Raw genomic sequence first — 12,048 nt, forward strand, 5'->3', positions numbered from 1 at the left:
ATCAAATTTAATTAATTTTTCACACATTTTCCCTCAAATGAACACACTACAATAAATTTATTTAAATTTAAATTCTCACTAAAAAATCTTCTTTTTGCTCTTATGAGAATACTCAAATTTTACTCTTTTTATTCTATTATCACTTTTATGATACATAACACGAAATATTGAAATTTTTTCTCACTTGAAATTTTTATTTCATTTTTAATTTTAATCTTTATATGAAAAGGAATTTGCAATTGAAAACTTATTTTTCTACGAATGCAATTTTTTTAAATTAATTGAAATTTCTAGAATTTTTTCATATAATATGCGAACATGTACATTATTCGAGTACACAAGTGTGTACTTAAATTGAATTCACTTGAATATTGAATGCATAGTAATTGTAAAAATTTAAGAAATATTTGAAATTTAATAACACTAAAAAAACTTTTTGCTTCATAATTTAGAATAATAAATTTAATTTAAATAGCTAGTACACAAACCATCAGGCTTCTAAGGTTTTCAATAATAATATTTAAATATTTTCCAACATTTTAATTGGATAAAACGAAAAATTTAAATTAGGGTAAAATTAATTTTAGAATTCAAAATTTTATAAAATCAAATTTATTTTGTTTTTTTTTTCTTTAAATGATAATGACCACAAACAATTTATTAAATTTAATGATATTTAAATTGCTTATAAACTTCATTATTTGAATATTTATAATTACCGACCGTTTTGTGTAAACAATAGGTAGGTTATGTGATGGCAACAAATTTTGCATATCGAGTAGGGAAGTGTAAATAAATTATTTTTAGCAACCTGTCGGTCTGTCGGTCTGTCGGTCTGTCGGTCTGTCGGTCTGTCGGTCTGTCGGTCTGTCCGTCTGTCGGTCTGTGTGTGCACGCGTGTATCTCAAGTTCGGCTGAACCGATTTTGATGAAATTTTATATGTAAGTTTGTTTCCACCATGGCACGGATCGATCAACTTTTGGTATATATCAGGCCTCGGGAACTGCACTTTTTAGCGGGCCTGTTTTACATTTCTGAACATTTTGAAGAAAATATTCAACCGATTTACTTGAAATTTTATATATAAGCTTTGCTCGACCGTCCGCAAAAATTCGTATGTTTTGGAAGACTACGGGCCAAATATATATTTTTGTGTATATAAAGAGAAATAATCAACCGATTTCATTGAAATTTAATATATGAACTCCTCGTATTAAAACAATGAACATATAAATTTTTTGGAAAGATCAGGGCGCGAAAACGGATTTGCGGGCCGATTTTACATTTTTCACCATTTTGAAGAAAGTATTCAACCGATTTACTTAAAATTTCATATATAAGCTTTGCTCGATCATACGCAAAAATTCCTAACTTTTGGAAGAAATCAGGCATCAGCAACTGGGCGTTTACTACGGGCCAAATATACATTTTTGTGTATATAAAGAGAAATAATCAACCGATTTCATTGAAATTTAATATATGAATTCCTCATATTAAAGCAATGAACATATAAATTTTTTGGAAAGATCAGGGCTCGAAAACGGATTTGCGGGCCGATTTTACATTTTTCACCATTTTGAAGAAAGTATTCAACCGATTTACTTGAAATTTCATATATAAGCTTTGCTCGATCATACGCAAAAATTCCTAACTAATAAGCTTACTAATGTCCTAAAAATTGGAAAGAAGTATTTAACAGACATTTTTATAATATTCTGTAACACTTTCATTTAACTAGACAATACACAATGCGGTCGGTTATGTGCTGACCACATCAGATTTTTTTTGGTTTATACTCCTATTCATTCATAAAATAATAATTGGTAAAAAAAAATTAAATTCCATTGTGGTTTTTATAATATTTTGACAATATAAAAATGGGACTATTTACATTGATTTTTTTTTTTGAATTTAATACTATTATTTTAAAATAAAATTAATTTTTACTATTATTTAACTACTATAATATTATTATTATTGGCAGGAGTAATAAGAGTTTTGATCCACAGTAAAATCCAGACAAAATCCAGTCGTGTCTGATCCAGAATGGCCGGCTTACTGGTCTGCGTTCGATCCCAGAGGGACGGCAGTGGAAGAAACCTTGGCTGGGTTATTAACCATATAACTTATAAACAAATATAAAATATCCAATAACAAGAATATAAATGCTGTAGGGATATCTGCCAGAGTGCCGGAGAGGGCTTGGCTAAACTTTTAAGACGTTCAGAGAAGTCAACCAGTGGAAAAAAAAATCACATAGTGAAATTGATGAATTCTTAAAACCAAAAGAAACTCAAATAAAAGCCAAGAGTTGGAGAGAAGAAATGAAACAAGCCAGAAATGGAACCAGCACTAAAAATAAATAGCACCAGGGTGGAGAAATCTCCACTAAAGAAGAAAGCTCAACTTAGAAAACATAAACCTCCGCCGGTAGTAGTAAGTAATATAAATAATGACATGCAGTTAATAAGGATCCTTAAAAGGAAAGTATTAACCTGAAGGTAAACATGATGAACAACGATCAACAAAAAATAAATGTTGAAAATGAAAATGAATATAGACAATTAACTAAAGTTATTAATAAGGCAAAATTGGAATGGTATACTTATGAAAACAAACGAGGCCAATTAAAATGATGGTCAGAAACCTACATATAGCATGTGAGCTGCAGGATATTAGATACGAACTTATCCAAAGGGGATTCAAATGCGTAGATGTCATAAATAAAATTAAAAAATAAAAGAAAATTTTGTAAATACTATTAAAAAGATGTATATGTTGTCTTATAAGACATAAATAAAATATATAGTACGAGTACAGAATATCTCCAGCATCTGATTGGTGAGGGCTCAAAGGTCTTCCTGGAGGGAGTTTTGCGACAGGTTTGGAGAGACGGCGGAGGTCTCCGGGCTTGGGCGGGTCTTGGCAAGTGACCCAGCTGTGCCAAGCTACTTGATAATTGGTGGAGGCTCCTAGACCAATTTCGCTTCGGAGTCTCTGGATCTGCTCTTGGATACGCACTTTCCTGAAGATCGGAAAGAGCATGGTCCGAATAGTCATTTTGGCGAGTCCTGCGCAAGAGCAATGATCACTGAGAGGGAAATACTCTGGGCCATTCCCGGCTTTGATTTCAGAAACGAGCTCCGGGGCCCTCTGGGGCTCGTTTCTGGCTGAGTTGTTGTCTGTGGGCTGACTATCAACCCACAAAAGACGGAACTGGTTATTTTCAGTAAGAGATATAAGATACCAACAATAACTCCGCCGACACATGGAATCCGCTTATCCTTTAGCAGGGAGGCTAGATTCCTGGGTCTAATTCTTGATTCAAAGCTGAACTGGAGATCCAACGTTATGGATAGAGTAAGGAAAGCAGCTATTGCGCTTTACTTACGTAAGAAGGCCGTCGGGAAGAGATGGGGTCTGAAACCAAGCATGGTCTCTGGTGTGGTGGCCAGCGCTCCACATAGCTGGAAACCTCAGGCTGATAAACAAAATTCAAAGAATTGCGATGGCGTGTATTGGTGGGGTATTACGCTCGAACCCTACTCAGGCTCTCGAGATACTCTTCCACCTGCCGCCATTAGATGCCGCTATCTGCCTGCGGTCTTGTACCTCTCAGTGGCCTTGTATCTCTCAGTCAGTCATCTCAGTGGTCTTGCACTTCTTGAGGACATGCTTCCGTTCTTGTGGACTGTGGACATGCTATGGGGGCGATTGATTATGTTCCTCCTGTGCTCTCATTCATCACTTAGAAGTTGCTGTGAAGAAGGGGAGGAGAAAATGGTGACCCACCTTCTATGCTCATATCCGGGACTGGCGAACTCCAGGCAGAGATTCCTTGGGTCTTACTTCTTCGGCACGTTACGGAGTTAGCAAAGGGGGTTCGATTTTTGAGGGGTTCGGGCTGGTTCAGATGAGGAGCGGGAGGGGAGAGATCCGGGGATACCATAATGGGCCTAGTTGGCCTATGTGTACCCTTCGGGGAGACGCAACAATCTAACCTAATCTATATCTTCAGCACATGAGAGAAAAAGTTGGGCCACAGAATAATAAATATTGTAGAAAAGGCGTTACAGGAAAGGAAAATATGTTCAACAATATTTCTGGACGTGGCCCAGGCGTTCGATTAAGTTTGGTACGACAGTTTATTATTTAAATTTAAGAAATTGACACCTTTGCAATTCGTGTTACTATTGAATCATATTTATCTGACAGCTTTATCAAACTATAATATTGCTTCACACAAGCGATTTGCCAGATTTAGATGTGTCATGAAACATAGGGCGCGTTTAGATCAGCATGTTAATTTCGTGGCCTCCCAATTTGTAGGGGAGAGGGTTTGGACCAAAAGACTGAATAGAAGGAGAACTCTCGAATTTGCCTAAAGTGTTGTGACAGCACGTCTATGACTTACTTCAAGGAATATAGACACGAGGACACGATTGAGCAAAACTAATGGTTAATCAGTTTGACTCTAGGTGCGTTTTGGTTTGGATTAAAATATCCCACTATTGATAGGTCTGATGTCAGGTTCGGTCCGCCTATCTTTGTATTTCAATGATTTTTAACACTTGTATTAAAAATAAAACAAAAAAATATAGAAATACGTACCAGTAGTGTTGATCACTAAAATTCTTTTTATGCCTATATATTAATGCTCATATACCAACTATAAGCTATAGCAATAAGTTTCTGAAAAATTTATATTAAAATTCCTTTAAACTGAAATCAGAGCCAGTTTTAAACTGTTTTACGCAATCGTATTACACAATCGTGTCTCGCGCTTTCAGTCTGAGATAAACAGAATGAGCCGAAATGAACTGAAAATAAGAGTGTTTATTTTTTTTCTCGCTCTACCGTTTTGTTTTTGAGTTACTCCAATATCCATTAAACGAAAAACAAATTTAAATGTAATTGACCTTTATGAGCCCTGTAGTCGACAAATGGTTGATTAGAAAATAAAATCAAATCAATTTCGATGCAACACACACCAAAAACGTCGAAAATTTATTGAACTACCCGTTTTTAAATCAATTAGAAAATTTTCCATAATTAAGAGGTTTATTAAAATTTTACTTATTTACTATAAGCATCTTATTTTTAAAAAATTCATAATAAAAAAAATGTTAGAATTTTTAATTAAATATTTAGAAATAAAAATATTCAAACCTTGAATGAATGCATCATACCATTTTATTTGGCGCCGGAATAAGGTAATAAAAAAAATTGTAACATACACTTGAAGGTACTACTTGCTAATACTGGAAATATGAAACTAATACGCATACTGTAATAAATGTGTGCGTGAAAAATGTTAAAAGAAAAAAATAACATAAATGAAATTTTCAGTGGTTTTAACGACAAACGATACTTGGGATATTGTGAATAGTTTAACGTCATTGCAATTCTGTAATTATTACCTTATATGAACGACTTGTTAATTTATTAAGTTTCTTGCTGTTTTCAGCAGTTGTGTTCTCTTTTTTAACAAATGCAATTAATTTGGGAGAATACGTAATAATTGGAATTATGTGAATTTTATTCGTTATTTACGTTGATTTTAAGAGCAGTAATAAATTAAATTTAATTTTTGGATACCGGCAGATAGTAATCTACCACAGTCAACTATTACCCAATGAGTCACAATAAAAATTAATTCTAACTTATGGAAAAGTTGTTATCTGCTGTCATACAAACGAAGTTTAAAATATTTCAATTTTTTATATACGATTTTTTCACATACAATTTTTAGAAAAACTATGCGTTTGCATTCTGCTGGTGTGTATGCTGCCTTTAATTTAATTATAGGCACATAACGTGGTAAACTATAAACTTGTTCACTTTATTTTACTGCAATCAAAATTTATAAATCAAAAATTATATGAAGCACATGCAATTTTATGAGCAGAAATTTTTATAATTTGTAAAAAAAAAAAATTTCTTATTATAGGTCGTATAGGCACATAAACCACGTACAATTTTATTATTATTTTGAAGTAATTTTTATTATAATTTTTTATTGGAAACAAAAACATTTGTTATTGTATGGCCCTAGAATTTTCCAAATAAAACAACATGTTATAAAATTTCTTCATATAACCACAACTGTTATGGTGTTGAAATTTTACTTGTAAAAATTTTTAAATGCTGTTAAAAGGAAATGCCAAAGTATAGTTAACATTTTCTACTAAATTATAAAATATTTTGGCATACGAAAACTATTTAAAATTGGTTAGATTGATTAAAAATCAACACAGTCCCATCTACTTTCTATCATGCGATTATTGATTGCATATAAAACGATAATCAATTAATTTAAGTGATCTGCCAGAACCCTTGATCACTTAGAGTTGGCCATAAACAAAAATAGTGAAAAACAATCTTATTTTTAGATTGTGAACCCGCGGTTGCCTTAAATTGCTAATGTCTGCTGTGAAACTGTTAACGTCTTGATCGTTGTTCAAGATATAACCAAATCTTCTACACATAAAGACCATTCTAACACACATAATATGCTTTTAGAAATATTAATCGAAACAATACCTCCCGTTATGTTTTTGAAACCCAGAGGAAAATAACACTTGTTGTAATGCTTGCCTAATGATCTTCATTTAATACTAAGTCCTAAAGTAGACATTGCCGTGTTATAATACTGCTGATACTCTGCGAGTGGTGCATTATATTAATAAAATTACAAGATAAATAAAATGTTGAAAATGGAAAAATGTTTCCAGATCATAAACATATTTCATACTTAATCTGGGCAGTTTGCTTTCAGCAGTATTTGCCTCATTTAATTTTTAAATCCTACATTATTTGATAGTGCGAATGTTATAAGCCATGGTAACAGGCTTGCAATAAACAGTTATAGGTATAAGAAAAAGAATAATGAAAATTTATAATTTATGTACCTATACCACTTAAAACGTATTCTTCTTTATAGCACAAAATAATGCACTCAATATATGTACATGTGTACTTTAATAACGCAATATAGTTGCGGTATTAAAAACAAAATGTATTTGGTGTACTTTAACATTTTTGCAGATATCATGTGGATTTACGTTATTTGCATTAATTATATTTAGATGTAGGTAGACTAGGTAATTTAACAAAAAATATTGATTCAAAGCCTATTTACTTAGCAATGTTATTAAAAATTTTTCAATTACCTTGAGATACTCCAAACTACCCTTGTTATTTGCCGATGTATATGATTCGCAGAAAATTAAAATTTCTATTTCTATGATGATGAGAAAAGCGTACATCATTACAATTTCAGAGTAAATAATATGATTTTTAATTGGATATATTGAGAATTGATTATGAGAATAATTACAACAACCTAGTATCAAAGGATTAAATTGTGTAATGAAAATAATTAATGAATTAAAAGTATACTTGTATTTTAATCGTGGTATTTTAAGTTAGTTTAGGAGTAAGAGTAGCGTATTGAATAAATATTTCTATTTTCTAAAAATTGATAAAAAAACAGTTTGTACTTCAAGTTTTCCAGTTTATAACTTAAGTAAGACTAGGCAAATAAGGGTATTTACTCGTTTTCAGCGTTTTCCGTTTTATTTTCGTAAACGTTGCAGCAAAAAAAACTATGGTTACACTATGATTTGCTGCTTCTTTACACTTTATGGTGTTAATATAATTCCAAAATTTTCTTCACTACGTTTCGATTATGGTTAAACCTGCAGGGTACTATAAGTTATCTGCGTATCGACTGCAATCGTAGTGAAGTCACCGCGTCACAATAAACTGACTATCCAAAGTACCTAAATTTTCTGATGGATAGTCATGATTATGTTTGATACCGACCCATTTCACCTTGAATCTAATCTATAATTGAAACTAAATCTGATCTATTTTAACTTATTTAATAAAGCGCATCGCTCAAAAAGTCCGTAGGATGGCTAATAAAACAACAACATTTTGACATTATTTGATTCTATTCATAAACATAGTTTCCTTTTAAGACGATACAGTCATTCCAGCGCTGTCATCAATTCGTTGTTGTTTTTGGTCTGGTGCTAGCAAATGCGGCACCTACTTCGAACAAAGCTTTCTCATACCCAAATGTTAGTGTAATATAGTAAACATATAGCCGTCTGATATCATTACGGCCTCGGCAATCTCCTGCAATTTCAGTTAGACAATTGGATTTCTTTTATGTTTTCTTTAGTAACTGCCGAATTTGGGCGAACGAAGCGTTCAGCATCATCGGTATTTGTACGACAATGTTTAAAATCAGCAAACCACTTTTCAACCATTTGCCTCGGCGGAGCGGAGCTCGAATAACACTTATCAAGCCATTGTTTGGTCCGCACAGTACTTTTTCCCATCAAAAATCAATACTTAATGAGCACAAGAAATTCACTATTTGTTTTTTTTCAATTCACAAAAGTTGATTTAATTGTTCACACACTAACTTGGTAAATAATGGTCCGAATGTCATAAAACTTTGACAAATATCTTTTGGAGGTTGATCCTTTCTAATCCGTATGGTTTGGATTCGGTATTTGTATCGCCATTTATATGTCATCCTACGGACTTATTGAGCGATGTGTTAGATCTTAAAATTTTTATTATGTATTCAAATAAGTTTCTGAAATCCAGCTTCAAATTAATTTCCCAAACATATACTAAATATGTTTCCAGATTTTATTAAGAACCTCAATGATTCGTGTCATTTTCTAAAATTCACCTTGTTAAAAATTCACCTTCCGTCTATAGATTTATTTCCTATACAAAAATGAAATTCTATTTAAAATTAAAATTCGATACATTGGCGTAAAATTTAATTCATGACATAGAAACAAAATGGTTAGGTTCAATTAATATGTAATTCATCTTAAATTCATTTTGGAAAACTAGATAAGAAAAAATCATAAAATGAAAAACACTCCAGTCGACGACCTTCTAAAATTTCAAATAAAAAAATGAAGAAAAAAAATTTTTTTAAAAATAAAACCAAAGTAAATTCTATAAAAATATTTTAAATTTATCTTGTGGTAGGGTTATTATGGTTTACTGAACTTATACTCCAATGAAATATAATAGTATATTCCACTTAATTCGAATGTAATCACTCAAGGTAATATATTCTTGGTATCATATAGAACAATATTAGAATGATATAAAAATTGAAGAAAAAACACAAAATTTATTAATTATCTGGCAAAGTTCTTGGAAGAAAGAAATACGGAATATACACAAAATCTCGAAGAATATAAGACCTTTTAAAATTCAATCGAAAAGGATTATTTAAGTTAATACAAAATGTCAAGGGTAACATAAAATAAAATATTATAGCGATAACTAGAGAATTTTTTAGTTTTTAAGGATATTCTTCCTCTAGTTTTCATCTTCTATATCTTAAACTTTGGGAATTTTTGATCTTCATAAAAAAAATAGCTTATGAATTTCATTTTATTTATAGATCTCTGGATTTCTTCTAATATATTGTTCAATTTATTCAAATGCAATTGTTGTACAAAATTTAGGATTAAATCAAGCTGGAATTCCACTTCAACATACCAGTACATTACCTATCCTTCAATTACCTCATTCTTCTAAAATATATACACATAGTCATCCAGGAGCAGAAATTTTATCCGTTCAACCCATTACATCACATTTTATTAAATCATCAACATTTGCACCTGATGATAATAAAGATTTTGATTTAAATCCACGATATAGTTTTTCATATGATATCAAAGACATAAAAACTGGTGATGATAAACAACAAGAAGAAAAACTTTCAGAGGGTAATGTACAAGGAAAGGTACATACTCGTACAATAAGATTTTTCATCATTTTTTTTTATTTTTGATATTAAATAAAATTTTATTTTATTGTAATTTTAGTATTCTTTGGTTGAACCAGATGGCACAAGACGAACAGTTTCATATACAGCCAATGATTTAAATGGATTTAATGCAATTATTTCAAAAGAATCACCATTCAATCAAAATATTATATATGAAAGTCAAAAATTCTTAAATATTGATTTCAATAGAAAAGATAATCAAAATCTTGAAGAATTTCAAAAACAACTTGCAAAACATCAAATTGAAATAGAAGAGGAACAACGACGACAACAAGAAGAATTTCGTAAATCCATTATACAACAGAAGGAGCAATTGACAAAAGAACAATTGAAACAAACACTTATTGAACAACAAGAAAAATTGACAGCAGAGAAAGAACAACAAAGAAAATTAGAACAACTTGTTTTATCACAAAGATCTTCCATATTGAATCATGCAATCCATTCGACAATAATTCACCACAATACACCATCATTAGAAGTTAATTCATCTCCCATTTTAACAACAAATCAACATTTTTCTACTTTACAAACACATCCAGGTTTTATTAAAAGTTTTGGATCTTCTAAAACAACACAAATATTGTCATCACATCCAACTACACTACTCCAAAGACAATATTTTTCTTCACCATCTGTTGAATACGCATCAAAAATTAATTTACATACAACCGGCTTAAATAGTCAAAAATATCATAAGTTAAGTGAAGCTATTAATATTACTATTGGTGATAATTTATCAAATGAACAGCATAGTAAATATGAAGATCGTAATTATAACATTAATGATTCAAATGATAACAGTGAAACAGATGATGAAGGTAGGTATGATCAGAATAGTGATGAAAATGAATATAATAGAAATGATTATGGAAGTGATCAAAGATCCAAAGAAATAACAAATGGATTGAATTATAATGAAAGAGAATTAATGGTAAATGCAAATGGTGACGATGACTCAAAGTAATTGATAATGAATAAATGAATTAAAATTAATAATGATCGCAACTATAAATTATTACTTTTGTTCTAGAATAAAATTTCCAATAAATTAAAAAAAAAATATTAACAATTAAAATTTTTTTATTTACTTTTGGTTTGAGCTTAAAGGTTTTAATGCCTTTGGTATATTTCGAATTGTTAAACAATTTTCAGATTATTTGACGCAGATTCGGACAATTACAGTGCTGACACTCAGTGTTGAACATAACCTAGTTCGAATGAATTCTAAGTAATTTTAATATGTGAATGTACCTATGTGTTTCAGCAATAGTTTCTAGTCGAATTTACTAAAAATTATGTATGTAATTCGAAAAATTTACAACTGAAGCAAAATTTGTAATCACTTTATGCAGTTCTGCGAACACGATCTATGAGAATTCTCGATTGAAATATGGATAAGCAAAATTAGCAGCGCATATGAAAATGATCTATGATAACCTAGCTCTAAATCGAAAATGACCTATGATAACCTAGCTCTATATCAATATTAGTTGCTAGATTTTGAGCAGTTTTAGTAATTTGGGAAATAATTACCAGTAGCATGTAAATTTTTATTCTTGTAATATGACTTTTATTTATTGTAAATGAATTTTTATAGTATTCCCATATAGTAATAAAAAGTTCAACCACAAATAAATGTAGCTCTGTGATGAAAATGTGGGAAAAAAAGAAAAAATGGAATGCATTGAAATTTACGATAAAGAGTTTTGTGGTTATGTGTGGAAAGAGATTTTTACTTCAAATATTTTAAAAGTGCACCGACATAATATGCGCTGTTTTTATGTGTTACCCGGAACATAAATGTAGCCAACCGTATTTTGATTCGAATCAAAGACAAAACTAAAAAGGGTTATGTAATATAGATGTTATAACATATTGAAATGCAAATAAGCAATCAGGTGTAGTGAATATTATCACTACACCTGATGCTTATTGCATTTCAATATGTAATGAATGTTTAGTGAATCAAAAACGGAAGTGTACTAAAGATTCATTGTTATTGATTTTGTAGGTTGAAGGTTGGTACAAAAGTCATAACACTTTCGCACTTAATCTACTTAATTTCGGTTCCCCTTCCATATGTTAATTCTTCACTTCTCTAATAGAGTTGAATGCAACACTTAACCGATCGAAATATTAGTGAATCTCGATTTTCGATCCAACGCTTTACAAGAAATCAAATGTGAAAAAATGTCTTGTAGTC

At 30.9% G+C, this 12,048-nt stretch overlaps 1 protein-coding gene across 1 annotated transcript; it reads left to right on the forward strand.

The window, feature by feature from the left end:
• Nucleotides 1–9,602: 9,602 nt before the first annotated feature.
• Nucleotides 9,603–10,844, forward strand: LOC129608427 (probable myosin light chain kinase DDB_G0284661; the record flags this gene model as incomplete). The annotated part of the gene is made up of 2 exons (XM_055519919.1): nucleotides 9,603–9,797; nucleotides 9,880–10,844. Coding segments are annotated over 2 exons (1,125 nt in total), but the record flags the coding sequence as incomplete, so codon positions are not given.
• Between the last annotated feature and the right edge of the window lie 1,204 nt (nucleotides 10,845–12,048).

The sequence above is a fragment of the Condylostylus longicornis genome, unplaced genomic scaffold (genome assembly GCF_029603195.1).
Source record: "Condylostylus longicornis isolate FDR11 unplaced genomic scaffold, ASM2960319v2 ptg000031l, whole genome shotgun sequence".
NCBI lineage: Eukaryota > Metazoa > Arthropoda > Insecta > Diptera > Dolichopodidae > Condylostylus > Condylostylus longicornis.